This window comes from Gastrolobium bilobum, unplaced genomic scaffold (genome assembly GCF_033153095.1).
Source record: "Gastrolobium bilobum isolate Gb01-03AN ecotype WA unplaced genomic scaffold, APGP_CSIRO_Gbil_v1 utg6455, whole genome shotgun sequence".
Taxonomy (NCBI): domain Eukaryota; kingdom Viridiplantae; phylum Streptophyta; class Magnoliopsida; order Fabales; family Fabaceae; genus Gastrolobium; species Gastrolobium bilobum.
In genome coordinates, this window is record NW_026898105.1 from 80,071 (window position 1) to 103,739 (window position 23,669).

Consider the following 23,669-nt stretch of genomic DNA (forward strand, 5'->3'; position numbering starts at 1 on the left):
GAGGGGAAATAACTGATTCTCATTCTCCAAACCAAAAAAAGCTTATACATAGTGCCACTCATACTAACCCCAAGATGTAGCTCAGTTGGTAAGCGGATTGTAGCTCAAAGGTCGGGTTTTGATGGCTGATGAAGTTATGGTTCGATTCCTACGAGAAGCACTTTACGGTCAATGGTAAAATCTTTCTCGCTATAAGCCATAAAGGGGTTAGTCTCATCTTACGGGTTGGGGACACCCTAATTTTACTCAAAAAATAATGTCACTTATACTATAATCAAGTGTGGGATTTATAGAAAGAAATGAATTATGTTATGGAATGATCTAGTGGTCCAATTTGAAGGTCTAGTGTCTCCATTCTCTCTTAAAATGGAACAAAGGTTTCTATTATCTTTTTTTTTGCCTAATACCTTTCTCCCAAAGACACATGCTTCATCCATTAGCAAGGGCGCATTGTCTCACACCTTAACGGGGTCCATAATGCAAAATGGTTTTTGCCTTGAGTCATCCCACATTAGGGAATTTTCTCCGTGCTATATACACCTCATTTTTTTATTGTGGAGTCATTTTTTCTCCATACTCACCATTATTGCTATTCTGCTAAGATTCAACTTCACTATAGCATACCATATTCTTCACCTCCCCTTGATTCTTAGTTTTTGCCTGAGACGGTAACTCCTTATTTGAGCTCTATTTCATACTATTGCTTCACTAAATCACTTATACATTTGAGATATACAAGCTTAAACTTTTGGATTGAATTGATTATTTACAAATTAATGGTATTTAAGCCAACAATGTTTGGCCTGTAGTGATCCGAGTATTTGAATATATGGGAAGCCAAGGTCTTGATAAGTTTAGTGAAGCCTTGATGGAAGAGCTAATATCTTAATGAGAAGCCAAGCATTGATGAATCTCGTGAATACTCGAATAAGCTTCTCTTTGAGAGGGAGCAAATGTGGGTTTGAGACTCACACTCGAGGGGGAAATGTTTGGGAATTCAAGTATGAGTGATTGAAGTTCCATATTGGTTAAGAATGAGTTGAATGAGTACCATATAAGTGGAAGAACTCATACATCTAATACCTTATGATTTTGGGTTGAGATGTGGTGTCCAAACCCACTTATGGTAAAGAGTCCATAAGATGAGTCTTCACTTATCAAGCTTAACTTGTTGGGTTGAATGGTTGGTTGCTTTATATGGTACTTGACCACGGGATTACGAGATGAGCTTCACTTATCAAGTTTAAGTTTTTGATTTGAATTAGTTATTTACATAACTAAATATTGTATTACTATTTCTATGTAAACACTTTAACTTCGATATATACCAGTATTTAAGTAAATTGAAAGTTAACAGAGATAAAAATAAAATTATATTAACGGGATATTAGAAGGATTGATTGCGTGCGATGTCATTAGCGATTGTGATCTTGCATTTATTCTTAGCTAGGCCTTGTGGTGGGAATGGATCGCACATGCTTGCACATGTCCCTTGTTCTACGTTTTAACAAGTCTTAAAAGGTTTTAGCCAAGTTCCAGTGTTTATATAGGGAAAGACCGATTCAAATCACATGCCCATTCAACAACCTTAGACCGTTTTCACCCGTTTGAATTAATAGCTCCTAATTAGTAAATACCATTGAGCTCGTGATGTAATATTAGAGGACTATCAAACTCGTGTAAATAATTATATATAATGGACACAATGATGTCATTTGTTGTAATTAGAGATAATGGATATAATAAGAATATTGTAATATAAACAGCTTAATCACACCACTTACCACATGCATCAATTGATAAGAGGTTATTTCAATTTAATTAGTGGTCTCAAGTTCTTTTCCACGAAAATTCTGCCGTGTTAAATTTCATTCTATTTATTCTTCTGACGAGTATTTTTGTGTTGTATATCGAAGGTGCCTGATAATCTTTTATTTTTTTTATAACTTAAAGGCTGTAAAAAATATCGTCTGCTATAGTGATTATTTTTCGAACTTTGAACTTTTTTAAAAATTATATTAATATTTTAGGAATAATTAAATGTGACCAAATTAAAATAAATATTATATATTTTATTTATCCCTCTGCAAAACTATTTAACAGCATAGCCTGTTACCCCAACTTTTTTCTCCAAGAAAAATTTTAAACACATAATGATTTGGAATATATTTTGTCCTAAAAGATTTCACTCGGAGATATCAAGTCTAGGTGAATATTTTGTCCTAAATATATTTTATTTATCTGCTCTGTAACGTCCTATTCTAGAACCGGTTCGTTAACATCGCACGATGATATTAAGCGCAGTTACAATCACATGGGTTCAAATAAAATCTGGTTAAATTTTTCATTTTACAACATGCCGAATTTATAATGCCCAATTGCGTGATCATAACCATATTACATTGCAGAATAAAATAAATTAAACTTAACATCATATCATTATTATATTAGACCAAAGGTGGTTAAATGTCCTCCTCTCTTCATTAGCTACGCGTGGTTTCGAACCGCGCCTCATTTGGAGTTCTGTAGCTCAAGTTATGACAAATTATCACACGTTCCAATTGCTTTGGCTACTTTATCTTATTTCCTATTTGAATATTATTAAATTCATCAATTGATCAACTAATTCAATTAAATTGGGTAAGATTACAACAAAATTATTTCTCATATGCAAAAAATGGCATCACACATATTTCTGTCCTCATTGGTGCTCTAAAGTCTAAACAATAAAAGAGCAGAGAAATAATGAGTAGATATTATCAGCTTCCAAGTAAACATTTAGTCATTTAGATGAAGTTTCATATGTGATATGTTACACATTCGGTCTTCTGTCAGCGGTTGCCGGTAGCTGTCCGGTGGATTAGGATTAACTGGGTTTGAGATTGCTAACTATAAAGAATCCAATACAATCGCACTCTTCAAATATGGGCTGCTCTTACATAGTTCACCTACTCAGCCCAATATGTCTGTCTGCGTGGGGCACGTCAAAGCATGAACGAGCTGTGTTATTCAACAGATTTATGATTCCCAGCCTATTGCACATCTGTAGCCTGTATACCCACTGAATTAATGGAAGAATTATAGTTGTAGAATTTAAAAAAAAAAGGCTATCTATGTTTATTTGTTATTTGTTACTTCTTCCTAGTTACACAATTGCATTACCCTACCTAAATTAATGTGAATTGCTTCGAATTCATCCTTTGATTCCTTTCTTACAAAAATTTTCGGCTCTGCCATTACTATAGGAGCAACATCCTTGCCAAGCCTCAAAACTCTTCCGTCCCACACCGAACCATCCTGTAACAACATCCCAAACTATGTCTATTTCAACTGATGGAAAAAAGCAAATGAAAGAAAAATTTAAAAAAAAATTCTTTCATTTTATTGGTGTAAGCTGTAATGCAAATACAAGATTATTAAAAAAAATTGTGCAACTCGTTTAATTTTTTTTTTTTGATCATGCTGTAAATAATTAAAATGAACATTTTAGTTAAAATTAACTTATTTTATTATATGTTTTGGCATGGGCGTAAAAGTTTATTGATGCCACGACAAAAGTATAAAATATGCCATTCTCTTTGAAAGGAAAAGTAGGCCTTTTTTTTTTCCACCAAAAAAAAAGTAGGCCTTTTCCCTTTTTTAACTATTGAAGGGTAATTTTACAAATAAATTATAAAAATTAAAATGAAAATAAATAATTATTTTAGTAATTCTGACTATATGTATATAAAATGTGATGCAGAGATGAATTCCACCTTAACCGTGTGTTTGATAGATGAGTTTTATTTTGTTGCCTAAAAAAATTTATACGGGATTCAAAAAATATAATGTTTGGTAAGGTTTTCAAAAAATTTGCACAAAGTTTCTAAGTCGTTTTATAAATCTCTCCCATAAGCAGAGAACACAAAGAATCCAGAGTCAAATCGTGCTTAACAGGCGTAGTTTGCTTCTGACCAACGCCAATTGTAACTGTATAATAAAAATTTGTAATAAAAAAGAAAAAAGAAAAAAACCCTAAACCTCACTGGTCACTAACAACAGACACACTATGCTATGCTATGCTCTCTAATCCGTTTCCGCCGTTACGCTTCGCTCTCTCCACTCACTCACCTTCTCCATTTCCACAGTAACCGTTTTTCTTCCTCCTCCGCCGGCGCCAGCGCCGCTATGGTTGCTCACGCGAAAGACGAGGCCTACTTGAATGCCGCAATACCGAAGCGCATCCAGCTGTTCGAGGCCATCCAGGTGGAGCAGCGGACACTCCGCCTCTCCCTCTCGTCGGATCCCATAAAGGTGACTCTCCCCGACGGCAACGTCAGGGACGGCAAAAAGTGGCTCACGACTCCTCTTGACGTGGCTCGCGAAATCTCGAAGAACTTGGCCAATAACGCTCTCATCGCCAGGGTCAATGGCATCCTCTGGGACATGACTCGCCCTCTCGAGGAAGATTGCCAGCTCCAGATCTTCAAGTTCGACGACGACGAAGGCCGCGACACTTTCTGGCACTCCAGCGCTCACATTCTCGGCCAGGTCTCCAATAATTCAATCGCTTCGTTTTGTTTTCAAATTCGAATTATAACGATGATGATGATGGTGACTTTAACTTTTTTTGGTTGTTTGCAGGCTCTCGAGACGGAGTATGGATGTAAGCTCTGCATTGGGCCCTGCACCACTAGAGGAGAGGTGTGTGTTTGCTTGTGTTGAATGTTTTATTGTGTTCCGGCTCTATTGACTCTGTTGTGAATTGTGATGCTTTATATGATATGCATATCAAATGAGAAAGTGAATGTCTCTTTGTTTAGGGATTCTATTATGATGCGTTTTACGGTGACTTGGGTCTGAATGATGATCACTTTAAACAAATTGAGACTGGGGCATTGAAGGCTGTTTCGGTATTATTTCTTTTCCTTTGCTTATATATGTGTTTATATTTATATATTGCTACTAGGATTATTTGGATTATTTCTGGTTACCACGATGAACAATGCATATTTAAGCGTTTTTTCCGTTTATGTTGATTCCTCCTCAAAGCCTCAAGTTATAATCTTATGGAGACTTCATAGTTGAACAATTATGGAATGAAACATCAATCAGTCTTCCTTCCACATATCAGTGCCTTTACATATATTTCTTAATCTGGAAGTCTGATGTTCAACAAGAGTGTGTGCGGAGTGTTGAAAAATGGGATTTGATTTGATTTGATTTTTGTATTGAATTTTGGGTTTGGAATGTTAAAAAAATTGTAATTGGTTTGATTTTCAAATGTATTCACCCTTGAATTTTAATGGGTTAAGATCTAGGTGCACTTTGAATTAAATAAAGGGTGGATACACCCTTATTTACTCACTTTAGAGGAGCCTTATTTGATTTTTTGAAATCCATGCTTTTGTTTTAAAAATTGTCTCAAATTTGATAAGATTTGGCGGGAATTGATTTTAGTTTAAATTTAAATAAATAGGATAACTGTTTTATCCTTACAAAATAGCTTATCTAATAAAATGATATCAAATCAATTCCTTTTTTAATTAGTTCCAAACATATGTTCGATTTCTAAATCAATTCAAATCCCACTTTTATAATGGGTTCTGAACTTAGAATTTCATTTCTAAATCAAATCAAATAAGATCATTTCCTATTTCTAAAGATTCCGATCACAATGCAAGAGATTTCAGTTTTTCCCCTTAATCAAGAAAATTTGATATGGTTATTATATTCCATATTTTCTGTGTGTGTCCAAAATTCTTTCTAGCTTGTATGTTATTGCAAATTTTTGGATTTAATGGATGTTGTTGATAATTGTTATGATGAACATTGTTTTTGTGTTAATATGTGTGATGGATGATAAATGTTATATTTCCAGGAAAAGCAACCTTTTGAGCGCATTGAAGTTACACGTGATCAGGCGCTTGAGATGTTTTCGGATAATAAGTTCAAGGCAAGTATATCTTTTTTTTGTTGCTATACACATCTTATTTTTATGACAATAGCTATATCATCTTTTTATTGCGTAATCATATTGATCTGAACCATATTTCTTATTTTCTTTCTCCTATAATTTTTTATATTGCAATTTGCTGCTTTGGGGCTATATGGCTATTGTGATCAGGTTGAAATTATCAATGATTTGCCCGCTGACAAGACTATCACAGTATATAGATGTGGTCCCCTGGTTGATTTGTGTCGTGGACCACATATACCTAATACATCCTTTGTCAAAGCAATTGCATGTTTAAAGGTATGCGTTTTAGCTGTCTTATGAAACCATTTTAAATCAAGTTTGATTTATGCATAAACTTATATGAATGGCAAGTACTTTCGTTATTGGTTTTGCAATTCTAGGCTTCATCAGCATATTGGAGGGGGGACAAGAATCGGGAAAGTTTACAAAGAGTTTATGGAATATCTTATCCTGATCAGAAGAGTTTAAAGGTGATTTTCATTTCTTAAGTTATTTCTGTGGGTAAATAATCCAGCTATGCAGACTGAAATGTGGTGGACTGATGTTCAGTTGCAGTACCTTGTGGAAAAAGTAAATTACCGACTAATATTTGTTAATAGTGTGCTATAGCATTTATTGGTGCCCTAGCTCCTCTGCACTACACTACATGCTTACCATGGTGTTTTTGAATTAATGCGTGGATAGTACTGCTATCTGTGCTATGGTTAAAGAAAAATAGTGTCTGCTGTCAACTCTAAAGTAAAAATGACCACCATTGACTCACAATGGGCTCAAGTATTGCAAAATAGCGTCTACCGTCTGGTGTACTGAATGTTCAGCTGTGTTTCCTTGTAGAATAAGTAAATAACTAACATAGGTGTTAATTGTGTGGCATAGCATTTATTTGGTACCCTATCTCCTCTATGCTACTCTACGTGCTTAGCATGGTGTTTTTGAAGTAGTATGTGGTTAATGCTTCTATATGTGGCTATAGAAAAATAGTGTCTGATATCAATTCCAAGGGAAAGTCGACCACATCCATTTTCTGTTTTGAGTCATCCATAAATAAAACCGAAAATACTCAAGCTCCCCTCAAATTCCTTCATTGGCTCCGTCTGTGTTTTTCCGAGGCTGAGTTTCATTGGTGAAGCCTCATTGTCCTGTGTTCATGTGAAGTAACTTCACCCATGGTCACCCACGATCTTCTTTTCTCTGTTCTGATTTCTCTTCTTTTCTCTTGCTTCCTCTACTCTCTTCTCAGCTAATTTGGTTTTACTTTGTATTTGGCTATGCGTTCTTTTGCTATACTGCTTTCTGGATCTTTGTTCTGGGGGATGATCTATAATATACAGTTTTCTGTTTTGGGCTTCACTGTGTGCTTCTGTATTAATCTGCATTGGCCACATTGTATATTTTCCGTAGCCGTTTGTAGAAATTATAGTAGTTTTCCTTCTCTCTTGTTATGCTAAGACTAAAAGCCCAATACATGCTCATTTTCTTGGGATGGTGTAACTACATTCCAATTTTCCATGTGTTATATTTTAGCTATTTTATTTATGGGGTTTGTTTTTCTCATGTTGCATGAGAAAACAAACCCTTCCTACACACACCATAAAAAGGTGTGCCACTCATTTTTTTTGTTTTTTATTTTTTTTAAATAGGTGGGTCCCATACTTAATATATCTATGACATGAGATTTGAATTCTCCTACAACATAAGATTTACTTTCCCCTTTATTTATATGATGTCATTGTGAATGATATTAAATATATATTTAAAAATGTGATATGTGCCATTATGCTAATAGCTGTGCCAAGTCATACATGATAGCTATACGAGCCACCGATTACTAAAAGTTCTCTATTTGCTATGTAAACATTGATTTTAAAATTGGGTCGGACTAATATAATCTCAAACTGGTCCTCTGGCGGGTCCAGTCAAAGCCTCTGTAATCGGATGTCTTAAAATGGGTCTCAAAACCAGTGGTGAACTAGCCAAACCATTTGGACCTCCCACGCTTTGGCTAATTGCTCTGGTCCAAGGCTTCTCTATTTTGAAAACTGAAAATGCCATCAGTAGGTCTCGAACCTGGTCAGTATGCATGAATGTGCACCAGTTAATCACTGATGCACTTCAAGTTTTTAATTTATATCGTATACCTATATCACTAATACACTTGAACTTCTTATAAAGTATACCTATATATTGTTATTAGACAAATATATTGTAATCTAGTATAGTAGACTTTATATACAGTTGTAAATTGGTTTTCATGTGCTTTTATTAGAAAATCCCAATATATCATTTTTATGGTTTCCATATATAAATTAAATTATGTCATATTCATCATTATTTTTATTTATTTTCATTTTGAGTTTTCATAAACAATTTTATTTTATTTTTTTATAGTTTTTACACGTAAACGTTTGGTAATTCATTTTCTTTTAATTTAGTTTACTATGATTTTTTATCATCAGGGTTCATCTCATAAATATAGCTATTTTTTTATGGCCGGTTCGCTACACCTGACGCCAACCCTCCTCCTTTATCCTGTCTTGGGACAGGCCATGCATGCAAGCACACATAGGCGGAGTTAACATGTGGAATAAGATGATTTTTTAATGTTATTTTTTAAAATGAGTTAGCATGTGGACAATGTTAGTAATAGTCTGAACTAAATGTTTTTATTTTTTTGTTATGTTTAATATTGATGGAGCTAGTAATATGTTAGATCCCTAATAATAAAATGCGATGAGTCGGCAGCAGTGGAAGGATAAATTGGTTAGAGTGGTCACATGGACAGCAAGGAGGTGGTCACGTAGAAAGCAAGGGGTTGTTACAAGTCTGTTACAAATAGGTGGAGAAGGAAGGGAGAGGATCATCTTTGGGACTTGGGACTTTTGGGCACCTCTTGGGTGATTGGGGAGAGACTAGAGCCTCTCGAATGCTCTAGAACTATCACTGTATTTTCTCTTCTTTTATTACTGTTAATTTTCTCTGCCATTACTGTTATAGTGTTATTGTATTTCCTTCCTGTTTTAGTAATGTAATCTGTATCAGAACTGGTGAATTGTTGAAGTTTCCATTAATGCAAGTCTCTTTTGTCTTCTATTTCTCTTATTGAGTGAAGATCCTATCATAATATATATCAATTTTTTTATATATTTCTATATTAAAATATATAAAAATCCAGTAAGACCTTAATTTGTCCCTTGTTTGACTTTAAAATCTTTAAACCTCTTCCTTTACCAATTCAAAGACCATCTTGGTTTTTAAAACATTGGTATTAAAAATTATTAACTTATGTTATACTCCATTATTCTTCAGGGTGAAACTGAACATATTAACATCTGTGGCCATACCATATGGTGTATTATGATTTCATCATTTAATTGTTTTTCCCTGTTTGTTCAGGAATATTTGGTTCGGCTGGAGGAGGCTAAAAAGTATGATCATAGGATTTTAGGTGTGAAACAGGAGCTTATTCTTCATCATGAATGGAGGTATGGTGGGTTCATTTTTGTCTGATTGCAGCTTTAGTAAGCTTCTCTGACTGATGTCTTCATCTGCTTTTGTTTGTCAGCCCGGGAAGCTGGTTTTTTCTTCCACATGGTACTCGGATCTATAACAAACTCATGGACTTCATTCGAAATCAGTACAGAGACAGGGGCTATCACGAGGTTAAGTTTTAGTGTAGGAGTTTCTTGATGTGACACAAAACAATCCTTTTCCAAATACTTATTACTTACTTTTGAATCATCAGGTCATATCTCCAAATGTATTCAACATGGATCTATGGGTGCAATCTGGTCATGCTGCAAATTATAAAGAGGATATGTTTATTTTAGAGGTATGTCCCCCCCCCCCAAAAAAAAAAAAAATGAATGTATTTGTATGTTTATTTAAGAGTGTGAGTGGCACAGTGTTACGACCCAGTTGGCAAGGTCAAGCCAGTTGCAATCGGGTGGTGTGACTGGTGACACTAGCATTGTAGTGTTCGCCTAGAGTTAGTAAAAAAACTAGTGCCAAGTCAAGCCGTATAGGTCCAGTTTTAAGATATGAGACTTGGAGTTCCACATCGGAAACATAAGGTTCTGGTGGGAGATTTATATAGACTTTGGGCTCTCCTACCTTACAAGTTAACTTTTGGAGTGAGGCTCTCCCAAGGTTTGTATCAGACAACAAATCTTCTGATCTTGCTAGATGAATCATATTTGTGTTCATTTATCTAATTGCTCATGTAATAGTTACTTTTATGAATAATATGTGTGGGCCTGGGATCATTTGTGGGGATGTTGGAAAACTAAAGGTTAGTTGGGGTTTCTATAGTATATCTATGACATATTGCGTGAAGGTGAGCCTTATCCCCATGTGACCTAGAAGTCACAGGTCCGATTAATGTATTGAGGCTCTTGCAAATGCAAGGTAAGGCTGTCTGCTATAAGTAGAGCTTTATAGTACTATGTTGTCCTTTATATATATATATATATATATATATATATATATATATATATATATGGGTTTGCATGTACCTTTTGTGCATTTGATATTTGGGATGGATCTTTTGGCCTTATAGTCTTGTGTGTCTATTTTCAGATGATGTTTTTAGTGCAAGATTGAGAAACATTAATTTGATTCTTTTCTTGCTTTTCATTTGGATTCATCAACTGCCAATCCCATGTAGTTTGGGATAAAGGGGATGTTGATGTTGATTGAGAAGCACTAATTTGATCAAAAATTTTAAGAAGGCATCTACAAAACCTTCCAAACAGGAATTTCTTTTGAAAGAAATCAAGTTCTCTAATCATAAGATATTATTTTTGACGTGTTGTAGATTGACAAACAAGAGTTTGGGTTGAAACCAATGAATTGCCCGGGGCACTGCTTGATGTTTAAACACAGGGTTCGATCATACAGAGGTAATCTTCTTTTACATTGCCATTTATGTCTTCAAATAGCATCTTTTACATTCCCACTTGGAGTGGCTGAGCTAGTTCAGATTTTTGTGTTGAATTTGGTATGATGCACATGTTTGAGCTGCTAGTTACATGAATTGACTGTTAAGTGAGTCTGCCTATGTAGAGAGATACCTTCTCCGCTTCATTTTCTATGGCTTAATCTTTGCCCTTCCTATTTTAGGGCTGTAATCCTTTTGCCCTGAAGGAGGAAGGGGGTTGGTTTATCTAGAAGTTGTACTTTTCCACATAATATCATATTGCCATGTAGAGCAAGATTATTTTATCAATCAATTGAACTGGACTATAGATTATACCTTTTTTTGTGTTTTTTTTTTGGTGGGGGGGGGGGGGGTGAGAGGTGGATTTAATTTGTTGTTGATGTTATTAGTGAACTAATCTCTAATTTGGTTATTTTATGTATATGCTCCATGAGTTTGAGTGTATAGTTTGAAGAACTAAATTTTGTTGAGCTGATCTTTTTATATTAAATATCGAATACAACTTTTCAATGGTTCTGCAGAACTTCCTCTTCGTCTTGCTGATTTTGGGGTTTTGCATCGGAATGAGGCTAGTGGTGCCCTGAGTGGATTAACACGTGTTAGGAGATTTCAGCAGGTAAACCTTTCTCCCATACTAAACACAAATGAACAATAAAATGAAAGTTTTGGGCAAAGGGGATTTAGTTTTTTCTTTTTTGCTTTATATTTCCAAAATAAAATTAATTTTCTGTTTTTGTTATTAATCCAGGGATCACATTCATATTTATGTTAAGGTACACTGAGGCAGGCATATATTTTTATACTTTACACCAGAGTTCTTTCAATTTTGTAGGCATACACACAGTGAATACTAAGTATTACAAAAATCTCTTCATGGAATTTGAACTGTATGTTTTGAGTCTCGTTAATTTTCTGTTGCAATATGGTGCAGAAAAGCTGTGGAGTCTTGGAGTTGGAAATATTCGATTTTTAAAAAACTGGGGATTAGGGATTGTGGGGTTGAAAACAACAGATATAGATAGAGGAGATTGGCGTACTCATTTAAGTTAAACACCTGGGGTTCATATTTATATGCAAGTTATAATAATGTGGCTAAAACATCATTTTTTGCTCATGATGAATTTTTTTTATTCATTTCTCTATAATATGGTACAATTATATCCGGGGGAATATTGCAAGCCTGTGATATCTTGATCACTCTCTTCATCTTTAATTTCTATTTGCTAAACTGTTAAGAGTTATTAATGGCATTTGTTTCTAATTTTGCATAGGATGATGCACATATTTTCTGCAGGGAGTCCCAGGTGAGTTGAACTTTGAATTTTTATGCAACACAAATCTTTAAAGTCTCTTTTGAGCGGAAGTTGGAATTCCTGATTTGATTCATTTTATTTTTACAGGTAAAGGGTGAAGTGAGAAATGCCTTGAATTTCATCAATCATGTCTATAACATATTTGGTTTCACATATGAACTGAAGCTTTCAACGGTATGCTTTTGCTCTTTATTATCTTAATGCCCATGTGCCTTTTTCAATGCTTTCAAAAACGAGTTTCAAAGCTTAGTCTTCTACCTTTATTCTTTTTGCTCTTTCATTTAAAGATTTAGTTATTTATTTTCCTTTGCGTGTTTTGAATACTTGAGTAGAGGCCTGAGAAATACCTAGGAGATGTGCAAACATGGGAGAAGGCTGAAAATGCTCTTAAAGAAGCCTTAGATGAGTCTGGCAAGCCTTGGCAGGTAATTATATCCTCTTCTATATGTCTTCCAGAAGTCAGCATCATATATTTTAAGATATTGCTTCCAGAACTGGAGTTTGCCTATCATGTTTTCAATTCAATTATAGGTTTACTTGATACCATTTTTATTTCTGTCTCTCTCACACACATTATTTTTTATGGAATGTGTCATCTATTAGCTTTAATATCTGTGCTTATATTCTGAGTAAAACCTTACAGTTGAATGAAGGGGATGGTGCATTCTATGGACCAAAGATAGACATCACTGTATCTGATGCCTTGAGTAGGAAATTCCAGTGTGCAACTTTGCAGGTTTAAATTTTTCAGCTTGATTTGCTCTCAGATGATTCAGCTTTGGATAACTTTTTAACTGATATTTGGATGAATGTGGTTGCTTGCAGCTTGACTTCCAGCTTCCTGATCGTTTTAAGTTGGAATATTCAGCTGAGGATGAAGCCAAAATTGAGAGACCTGTTATGATACACAGAGCCATTCTGGGATCTGTTGAGCGCATGTTTGCCATACTTTTAGAGCACTACAAGGGTAAATGGCCCTTCTGGCTCAGTCCTCGTCAGGCAATTGTATGCCCAGTGTCTGAGAAATCACAAGCTTATGCACTCCAGGTACATAGCTCTGAATTCGGCTTTGTTCCGTTGTATATTTTTTCTTGTAACAGTTAAATGAAGGGGATGATGTGTGCTAGCATATTCATGGAATAACACTTTTAATCTCCTTGGTGGGTATAATTTTTGTTGTTTTTAGTATTGCTGAGCTTGTCTGCATCTTGTTGAAATCATTGTATCAACTTGGTTTTCCAGTTTTTGAATTATGTTTAGACTTTAGAGTCAGTCACACGCTTTTATGTGAACTTTTCCAGTTGTAAACCTTTGTTGGGACACTTGTACTATATTATGATGTGAAAAGGAAGGGGCTTCTTAATTGTATAACATATTCTTGTGCTGCAATTTTCTAGGTGAGAGATCAGATCCACCAAGCAGGGTATCACGTGGATGCTGATACAACTGATAGGAAGATTCAGAAGAAGGTAACACAAATCTTTAGCACCAATAATTTTGATTTTAGTACTACACTTTTTTCATTCAGAAGGAAATAATGCCCGCACTGTTTTGATCTACTGCCTGATGAAATGTTGATGGTTAATTTGCATGGTATTCCGTATGAAACAGTGAGAAACCCAGTTTTCTGACTTATCATAGGGCATATTTGTTTATAAAAGTTGTCAAATAGAACTTAGTTGGTTGCAAAAGTCAATTTCATACTACATGGTGCCATTTTTTCCTGCCCTATGTTGTTATTCAGTTACCAATGAGTTAAGCTGTATGCTTTTAGTGTAATTAGCATCTTATTCATGTGGTGTGGCATAGCTTTTTAGTCATACAATTACATCTATATTCAAATTCGTGGAAGGCCATTCAAGTGGCAATTGAGAAGTTCTTTTTATTTAATTTAGTATGCTTCTATTATCATTAATTTCATGTCTTAATAAAATAGAATTGTGTTAACTCTATGTTATGGCATTCTGCAGGTGCGAGAAGCTCAGTTAGCTCAGTACAACTACATCTTGGTTGTTGGAGAGGAGGAAGCTAATACAGGACAGGTTCTTCCTATTTTCTACTTTCTGATAAATAATTGGCAGTATAATTCTATTTTAACTCTTTCCAATCTGCTAGTTATGTTCCCAAAACCTCCTATCGACCTCTGTAAAGAACCTTGAGATACACCACCTCAAAAGCTAGCTTAAAGGGTGGGAGTGCCAAAGTCTTATAAACTCCACATTAGTTGTCCATATAACCAATGTGGGACTATATATCTCAACAACCTCTGCCCTTTTCTTGCTATAACATGTCTTGATATGCATTTCATTTGTGTTTGACCTAGGCCTGTAGTCAAATGCAGTTTTTTACTATTCGAGCTGAACCCGAATAGTTAGATATTCAGTTTATGAATGTTGTAAATAGCTCGTTTGGCAATATTTTATCATATATAATATTATACACTTTTGTCATGTGCAAAACATATAATATCATTCAAATTCCAATTCAAAAACTGAGATAAAGTTAAGACTGAAAGTAGGATATATACTATCCTTGACCTACTTACCAAGCCAAGCTTGGGCTAAAGATTTTAGCTTGGTTAAAGATTTGTTTCAGCTTGGGCTTGGTAAATTTTGATTGTAAGAGCTCGAGCATGTTAGTATTTGGCTCAGTTTGGCTCAAAATTCGGCCTTAAATCTTGAAAGAATTTTAAGTCAGATTTAAGCCTGGGATAGATTTCTTGAATTTTGGTTAGGGTTGTATCACTATCACCTATTGCTCTTAAAAGGCTTTCTATCAAAGAGTGCTGATGGTCTCTGATTTATTTGAAGAAGTTAACCACATTAGTAGTCTTGTATCATTATCTTAATGGGCATGAGTTCCAAGATTTTGTGGGCCAAAATTAGTTTTTTTCATTTCCACACTAGTAAAAATATTATACATGAGGGGTTACATGCACTCGCTGCTGCTTGCTTATTGATTGTGTCTTGGCTATCTTTTGGTGAATCTTTTTTTCTCCCGGCGGGAAGCTAAAAGTTGATTCATTGTTCCAGGTGAGTGTACGAGTTAGAGATAAGGCAGACCATAGCGTTATGAGTATTGAGAACCTACTCACACATTTCAGAGATGAAGTAGCAGCTTTCCATTGAAGCTTTACATGTGAAAACTGTTGAAGCTTATTTGTACACACTTGTGTGCATCATTTATGTTTTCAACCTGAAATTTTGTTCTGATTTTAGATATGATTTGGATGATCACTGTATGTTCATTACAGTCGTAACTAACATTATTATGTGAATCTTAGTTATACTTGGAGCCCACTGATAAATCCTTGTATTGCCTGTTCTAGAAAGGATGTCATCCTTGTTTGAAGAAATAGACTGTAAGCTTTGTTATTTAATTCACCCCCCCTATGTTCGGGCATTCGAATTTGTGAGTAATATTTAAGAAACTGCACCTTCTCAAGTTATCTTCAGTAAGTATTAGTGGGATATAATCAACTTATAACATTACGAGTTGATTTCAGTTTCTTGTGAAGACTTGTTGAATTTACGCAAGGATCCCCTATGTTGGAGCAAAATCAACTTACGGAAGTTTTTCATGGGATCCAACCCCCCTGAGTGGATTAGTAATAAGTTAAGTTGAATATTTATATGTATCTTGGTTGCCATAATCTATTTATCAGAATTATTGTAGTTAGTCTCTAGCTGACATAAATTCTACATTGCATGGAGAACATATAATTTTCACACTAATGTACAGAAGCTCCCACTTTTCCCTCTTCACAAATGAAGTTGGTAGTAGGAGAATTCCTAAGTAATCAAATGAGCTACCCTAATTTATTTGTTTGGGTAGTGAGAAGAAAAAAAGAAATTACTAAGGATTGGCAACCCCCGAATGTTTGCTAAGTTGAATACAGAAGTCTTGGGTAAAAAAAGAAGCAATGAAGAAATATGTCCCTTCATACCTAGGTTTTAAACCATAAACGACAAATCAAAGAAGAGCCATTACAATAGTCCTAGTATTTATCTCATCAATATGATAGATCCATTAGTTTTGAATTCCCCTTTGGCCTTTACCTCTTCTCACCTCTTGTAGTTTCATTTTTTTGTAATATTAATATCTTTTAATTTCTTTTGTCATGTATTTATTTGTTACTTCCAAAATTTATGATATGGTTACTTTATTAATTAGTTGAAAACTTAAGGTTACCATTATTATACAGATTTGATTATAATTAAATTAAAAAATATATATTCTACATTATAATATAAAGTCGGCATGCATATTTGCATAATTTACTAATCATTTGATTAATTGCATGTGTGGGAATGATTTAATTTTAATAAATCATTATTTTTTTAAAGCTTTCTAACAAATTTTTTGGTTAAAACCTTTTTTTTTTCTTAAAATAAATTAATTCAAATATATGTTAAAATCGTAGTTTAAAACTCTGACTTTCAAAGGAAAAGCAAATTTCTAAGTTTTTATAGACATCACGGCATCAGAAAAGAACCATGGATGAAGGAGAAATAAACTTCTAAGTTGTTATGTTATAGACATCACTTCATCACAAAAGCACCATGGATGAATAAACTTATACATTGCTTTAACTTTTAGAAGTTCAAAATGCTTTAAATTTTTTGTCAAAATGCCTGTCATGCTTGCTAAATTTTTGATATAAATTAACCACTTTATTTTATGTAACAATTACCCTGGAATTATTCTATCTAAATTCTTACTAATTTTTTTGACCTCGTAGCACTGGGTAAATTTTGGTTTTATTTGAGACGGAAGAATTCATTAAAGAAAATAAAAAAACTTTGTCACCAAAGTTCATAATTTATGTGTTCATAAAAAAATTCAATTAAAATTTGAAGTTGAGACTAATTTTTTATAAATTTTAAAAATATTTCTTCATATATAAAATACAGAAACTTGAACTTGGTTATTATTGTTCCTATGAACTTATCTTGAAAAGTTATGAATTTCAGTTGGTGTGGTAATTATTATATTCAATTTTTAGAAAATAAATTATGCAATTATCGTATCAGTTATTTTTTAAACTTCTTTTTCACATTATTTTTATGAGAAAAAAGAGTGAGAAAAAGGAATGTGAATTTCTATTTTATTCTTTTGCGACAAAAGTTTAAAAAAGAAGTGTATGGTGGGAATAAGCTAGATGTCATGTTAGATAAGTTAGGTTAATTATTTTAAAAAAGTATATTTAATTTAATATTGTTAACCTTTAAGTTTAATGAATCAATCAGTTTATAAGTGTATATATATAATTATTATTTGTATTTTTAATTTTTATTACAAAATCTTAAAAATATATATTTATTGACTTATTTAAAATAATTGAGCTTATCACAAAATAAGTCTTTGAATATGTTTAGGTTAATCATAAAATAAATTAAGATATTTCGTCCCTTATCTTTGAGAAACATGTCAAGTCTGTTTAAGAGAAGATTCGGCCCAACTTAACCGATTTCTAATCCTATGTGTGAATAACATTTTTTTATTTTATTACTTTTTCTCTGGCAGATTATTTATCACGTTCAAGTTCAATATTTCTCATATTAGTTTAATATTTCTCTTATAACTCGAAAATAAATTTATTTCCATAGCGTTATATGAAAAAAAAGAAAAAGAAAAAGTAAAAAATGAAGAAGAGAGTGGTATCCACTTCATATGTCTGCATGAGTTATCATAATAATTGTAGTTAATTAACTCTTAACTGAAATAACTTTTATATTGCAAGAAGAACATTGAATCTGCATCCTTACTCTTTAGGATAATTTAATCTTTACTCATTATAATAATTTAAGGTTTAGAGGCTCTCTTTTTTCCTCTTCACAACTGAAGTTAGTAGCATTAGAATTCCTTGAAAATGAAGTTTTATAATAATCATATAAGATTATTGGAATAATTTATTTTTGGGATAAGTTATTTTTGTAAACTCAAAATTTACAAATTCTTACAAACTACACTATGTACTGTAGGTAATACATATTTAAATAATATATACTACTCATAATAAAAGTATAATTTATAAGAATTTGTAAATATAATCATTCTCTTATTTTTTAAAATATGTAATCAAACTAATATATCCAGTCTCATGCGTTAATCATATAAGATTAATTTAATACGTCAGCCCTGCGAGATTTATAGTAATCGTATACTGGCAAGTTTGACATGATTGACGTGCAAGTCTAGTCTGGCATGATCAATATGTAATATTTATTGATCCAAATCAATGTGTTATATTTATGAAATTTTCAAGCTTGCATTAATTCCAAAAAGTCCCGCACGAAATATATGAAAGATTAGTCCCGCACATTTGTAATGCATAACCAGTAACGTGTCAGTCCCGCATTAGGCACGTGTGAGATTGATCCCATATGCATTTCGTGCGAGACTAATAACGGTATAAATTTGAGGCAAAGATTCCATTTCCAATCCAATGCACGAATAGATTTTTTTTGTATTTTATTCATATAATATATCCTATGTGTCAAAAGACTCAAAACGTTATGAGAATTTTGATTTTTATCACACCACAATTAATTTCATTCTTCCACACCTAGCACCTTATGGTTAAAGTCTCCTAATCAAACATTAAATTAAATTTATAAATTTCAGAATAAGACATGATATAAGTATATGTTTTGCCATCACTTTAATAAATTAAATAAAAGCCACGTCAAGAGAGAAAAGTGTGTGTATAATGTTGCATTGACTCTTTTGGATAAAAAGCCTTGTGAATTAGAGCTACACAAGTGAACCAAATTTCACTCTTCATTTGAACAAAATACGGAATGCTTGCACCTGCTGCCAGCAACCTGCGTTTGCCTAACCAATTATTTAATAAACAATGAACGGTAAGTTAGGTTACACTTACAGCTTTGTTCTGCAACTGCCATTATTATTTTCAACCTACTGTATCATTTTCAGTATGCATAACTATATTATATATATAAAGCATGTGCCAACAGCGTGACATAGGTACAGTGTTTCTTCTCTCTCCCTACATACAACTATGATTACCCTATCCCCTTAATCTCCAATTGAACCCCAAATAAAATATATCTATGAATCATCATCTGTTATATTCTAAGCATATTGAGGAAATGACCTTATTATACATATAGACTATAGCATTTATTTACCGGTTTTGGCCTTAACATGTGGCTAATTAAGTATTGCACGTTACATTTAGCATCCTAATTAAACAGTCACATACATTATGCTAGATTCGGTGTACGTATGTGACTACGTGCTATTGATTCTCATATACACACAGACACCGACTGAGACATCATGATGAGAAGATGCATATATAGCTGCACAAAGCATGCATGGAATGGAAATTCCTTGGCACTCCAATATACTAGCAAGAATCAGAAACATGTAAAAAAACAAGGGTAAAAGACTAGACAAGCTGGAAACAAAGTAGTTATTATTATCATAGTAATACTGATGAAACTAACAACTTACTACATGTTAGGACTTAATTAGGACTAATTAATTTTCATTCCACTGATTTCCCATCTTTTCAAATAAGTCTAATACTCAAAATCATTATTGGCTCCACTCCTAGTTACATTCTGATCTTGTTGCTGATGGAAATAATGGTATCCTGGAATGGAACTACTACTCTCACCTATATCCAATTCAGGCCTGTATACCTCATCATCTAACTCTTCTTTTGCCACTTTTTGCATTCCCATGAATTCTAATGACCTTTGGGATGGCAAAACATGAGACTGTGGTTGTGTTGGTGGTGGTGGTGGCACCACTGAAGGGAGCTTAGAGAGTAAGGCCTCAAGGCTGCTCATTGATGGAGTTATCTTAAGTGGCATGTTGAAGTGGTCATATAATTCAGCTGGGTGTGCAAGGTTGCCTTGGAAATGCCACTGTTCTGGTACACTATAGCCTTCTACCTTATAAGGGTATGCAGAAGATGATGGATGTGGCAATAGCACGCCAGGGATACTCTCAATGTAGCTGAATTTTTTTCTCAATAGAACCACGTAGCTCAGGTCTTCAATCACCTTGAGTGCCATAGCCAGACAAAATAGAGTGGACATGATATGAGTGATTACAATTGCAAACTAAATTTTGCTCAAGTGTTGTGTGTGTGGTTGTGAGTGTGTCAGAGAGAGAAAGAGAGAGAGAAAAAGAGAAGGGAGAAGAGAATGAACCTTGTGAACGGCTCCTAATTGAACAACACCCTCTCTTACAGCAATAAGGGCTATGGTCTGTAAGATATGTATGTATATATATAAAAATTGAATCAAATAAAGAAAAGAGATACTGACAGAAAGCTAAGGGGTTTGCATATATGAATGCCATACCTTTATACCAGACAGAAACTGGGCTTCCCAAGTCCTAGGGTGCTGTAAAAGAACATATATAATAAGGATACCGACACATTATCTTTTTATTTATTTTGGGAGGCATATATATATAAACATGAAATCATGACTATTTGTACATGGAATTCCCTTCAAGGAACCTTTAATATAAAATAAATAACTTAAGATTATATTAAGAAGAAAATTTGACAATTAATGTTCCCTTTGTAAGCAAAAGCAAGATATGGGGTTTTTCTTACCGAGTCAGCTGAATTATGCCATGCTGACAAGAAGTTGATTTCTTGATCATTAGGCTCTTTGTATATCCACTTGTGACTGTGATCTGCAGCCACTTTTCCTATCAACCTGGTCCATGAAATCTAATTAACCTCTTTGCTCAAGAACAAAATACGAGGAATGTAACTCAAATGGGTGAATTAGTACTAATTGATTTGATACATACCCTTCTCCATAGTTATAGATCTCATGTGACATCTTGAAGAAGAGCTCCGGTTGCAGCCCTTGGTAGGGTTGGAATTCACAGTTCCCATAAACCGATGAGGGAGGACAATCACCAGAGTTAATTTCAGGTGCTGTTGAGGCAGCAAAATTGCAGAAACCATCTTCCCAGACCAATATCCTGCATGCATATAAGACACTAACTATTAACCAAATACAATAATCCTGCATGAAAATTTAAAAAATATCTTCCAATATTGAAGTTAAACACTGAAAACATTACCAATTCCTTCTGTTTCCTCTTGATCTGTCATAAGCCCCTTGTCCTTCCCACCTACATTACCAAGAAATTAACAAGATTGAGGAATCAGCATAAGTATCCTGTTTAACATGCACAAGTTTTTATAATCTTATAATGAATTAGTCCATATATATATATATATATAATATATGCAAGTATATATGTATATATGTGATGTTTGTGCCTAGTGCCCAAAATCTGTTTCCATGAACTTTCTGAGCTAGAATTGGTTGATCTTTTCCTCTCCTTACTTGGGTGGAGGGTAGTTTCTAGGCAAGATCCTCCAAAAGACTGCATAGACCCATTGAGAATTTTCATGGATGCACAAACTTCTGAGAGTGTGTTGAAGGAGATGGGTAACAGCCAATGGAGTGAGATGTTCTTCCATCAAATCCTCACAATCAATTATAAGCGCTATTTAATCACTTTTCTTCCCTTCCACCCCCCTTACCTAGTTATCTTTAATAGTGGGGAACTGCAACATACTATCCATCTTTATATAAGCCCACCAACAAGGAAATCTCACATTTATACTCTCTGTCTTTATCTTTCTCTCTCTCTCTCTCCTACACATACATTACATAACATTTAGGTGGGGATGGAAGGGGGTGAAATAAATGAATCATATATTTTTCAATTTACCCAATTATTTTAACGTGGCCCCACCACCAGTTTTCCTTCTCAGTTCCCAAAAGCCTCATTTTTTTCAATAGCCTCCAATATTGAAAACAAAACCAACCCCACCCAAATTCATGAATCATGTATTAGCATTATGGTTTATATGTGGTTCCAATAACAGCATGATTTATGAGTCACGTAGTTCCATGTCTTTGATGACTCTTTTCCTCTTAGCTTTCTCCTGAACTCCAATGCTCCTTCAACAACATCTTATTATATATTTTTATTTTTAATTAATTTTCCAACGCTTACCGTTCTGTTTCCTGACACTTTTAGTTATCACCAAGTACTCATGATTCCAGTCCCAGGCAAACTTCCTAAGCCACAACAACCATTTATTCAACTCAACCAGCCAGAAACCACAACACTGCACCTAATAAATTTTAGCAGCGTATAATAAACTTTGATATATGAGAGGTTTTTTTTTTTTCACACCGTACTATAATTTTGTTCGGTTGTCTGCTACTTGAGTAACAAGATAATGGTGCCAGGATATCCCCGTTTGGGACGCGTTATTCTTCAGGATTTTCGGGAAACTGAATTTTTTCTAAATTTTTAATTTTTAGATATTATCATAAACTGAATGTAAAAATCATATTTTTGAAAATTGAGATTCCCGGATAAAAAATAAATTTTCCTCTACCAAACGCACTATGTGAAAGCGAAATATCAAATGACAGTTTAATACACTATTGAATCAAAGTAGCTACTAGCAAGTAATAACTGGGTTGTGAGTAATAAGGCAGAAATTGCACTACTAATTACTAGTTGTTCAAAAAAAGCTTTCACATAGTTTGCACATACTGTATATATGTGCTGTAGAGTGTAGAGTGTAACACATTAGTATTCCCAATCTTTTTCTTACCCCGAAAACAGAAGGACCTCAGTTATTATTTTTCAAAACCCAAACAAGAGAAAATGGGTTAATTTTAATCTCAACTTCACTGTAACTTTTTCCAGGTAGAAGAGTTGAATACTTCTTAATTCAAAAGATTCAATTGGTCCCAGCAGGAAGTTAAAGAACACTAAATATATTCCTCCCAACCGTTGTTGCACTACTAGGGAATACATGTTTTTTCCCCCTTGTTTTCTGTCTTTTTGATCATTTAAAAAAATAAAAAAACTTATTTGATTCATTTTTTTAATAGATATTATTTTAAATTAATGTGATCAGTCCCGCATATTAACTGTAAGGGATGAATCTTGCATCAATCAGGCAGGACTTAATGTCAGTGTGGAAGTTTTGCATATTGATCGTCCAAGACTACGTTGACTTAATGTTAATGTGAAAATCTCGCGTGACAAATATACGAAATTTTATGGTACTTTTTAAGACCCGCATCTCCGGTATGTTTGCCGTGCCGGATTTCAATGCTATATTAAGTTTTTATGGTCAACTTGCGAGACTTTCACTTTGACACTAAATCTCACATGATTGACGTGTGAGACTTATTAACGTGTGACCTAGACTGACCGCATTAATTGAGAATATTTTTCAAAAAATAAAAAACCTTGCTTTCTTCTTTCTTAATTATTCGTATTATGTGATCCTTTTTTACCATAATCTAATTTGCAAATTAAAAGGTTGATAGAAAAAGTTTCTAGGAGTCTTTATATTTTTTAAAAATATAAAAAAAAAGTATTGAAGAAGTACTAAAGAGCAGCATATCGTACTTATTAG

General features: G+C 33.8%; 2 protein-coding genes across 4 annotated transcripts; one reads left to right on the forward strand and one right to left on the reverse strand.

The window, feature by feature from the left end:
• Positions 1-3,992: 3,992 nt before the first annotated feature.
• Positions 3,993-15,603, forward strand: LOC133312895 (threonine--tRNA ligase, mitochondrial 1). 3 transcript variants are annotated; one of them, XM_061514166.1, is made up of 19 exons: positions 3,993-4,530; positions 4,624-4,683; positions 4,803-4,892; positions 5,861-5,935; positions 6,107-6,235; positions 6,340-6,429; positions 9,353-9,441; positions 9,522-9,618; positions 9,702-9,788; positions 10,773-10,857; positions 11,417-11,511; positions 12,167-12,199; positions 12,296-12,382; positions 12,541-12,633; positions 12,852-12,944; positions 13,034-13,255; positions 13,606-13,677; positions 14,179-14,250; positions 15,241-15,603. In XM_061514166.1, the coding sequence occupies exons 1-19, from the start codon at positions 4,054-4,056 to the stop codon at positions 15,334-15,336; spliced, it is 2,142 nt and encodes a 713-aa protein (XP_061370150.1). In that variant the 5' UTR covers positions 3,993-4,053; the 3' UTR covers positions 15,337-15,603. The 3 variants fall into 3 exon arrangements, with proteins under 3 accessions (XP_061370150.1, XP_061370151.1, XP_061370153.1); XM_061514167.1 differs by lacking the exons at positions 5,861-5,935; positions 6,107-6,235; positions 6,340-6,429; ... (2 more) ...; positions 9,702-9,788; positions 10,773-10,857 and having other exon boundaries at positions 4,803-4,868; positions 11,413-11,511; XM_061514169.1 differs by lacking the exons at positions 4,624-4,683; positions 4,803-4,892; positions 5,861-5,935; ... (4 more) ...; positions 9,702-9,788; positions 10,773-10,857 and having other exon boundaries at positions 3,994-4,447; positions 11,420-11,511.
• Positions 15,604-19,744: 4,141 nt separating this feature from the next.
• LOC133312914 (protein RICE SALT SENSITIVE 3-like) lies at positions 19,745-21,751 on the reverse strand. The gene is made up of 7 exons (XM_061514196.1): positions 21,562-21,751; positions 21,293-21,343; positions 21,014-21,190; positions 20,811-20,916; positions 20,551-20,592; positions 20,398-20,454; positions 19,745-20,247 (listed from the first exon to the last, which is right to left on the reverse strand). Exons 1-7 carry the CDS (start codon positions 21,696-21,698, stop codon positions 19,759-19,761), a joined length of 1,059 nt encoding a protein of 352 aa, XP_061370180.1. The 5' UTR covers positions 21,699-21,751; the 3' UTR covers positions 19,745-19,758.
• Positions 21,752-23,669: the final 1,918 nt, after the last annotated feature.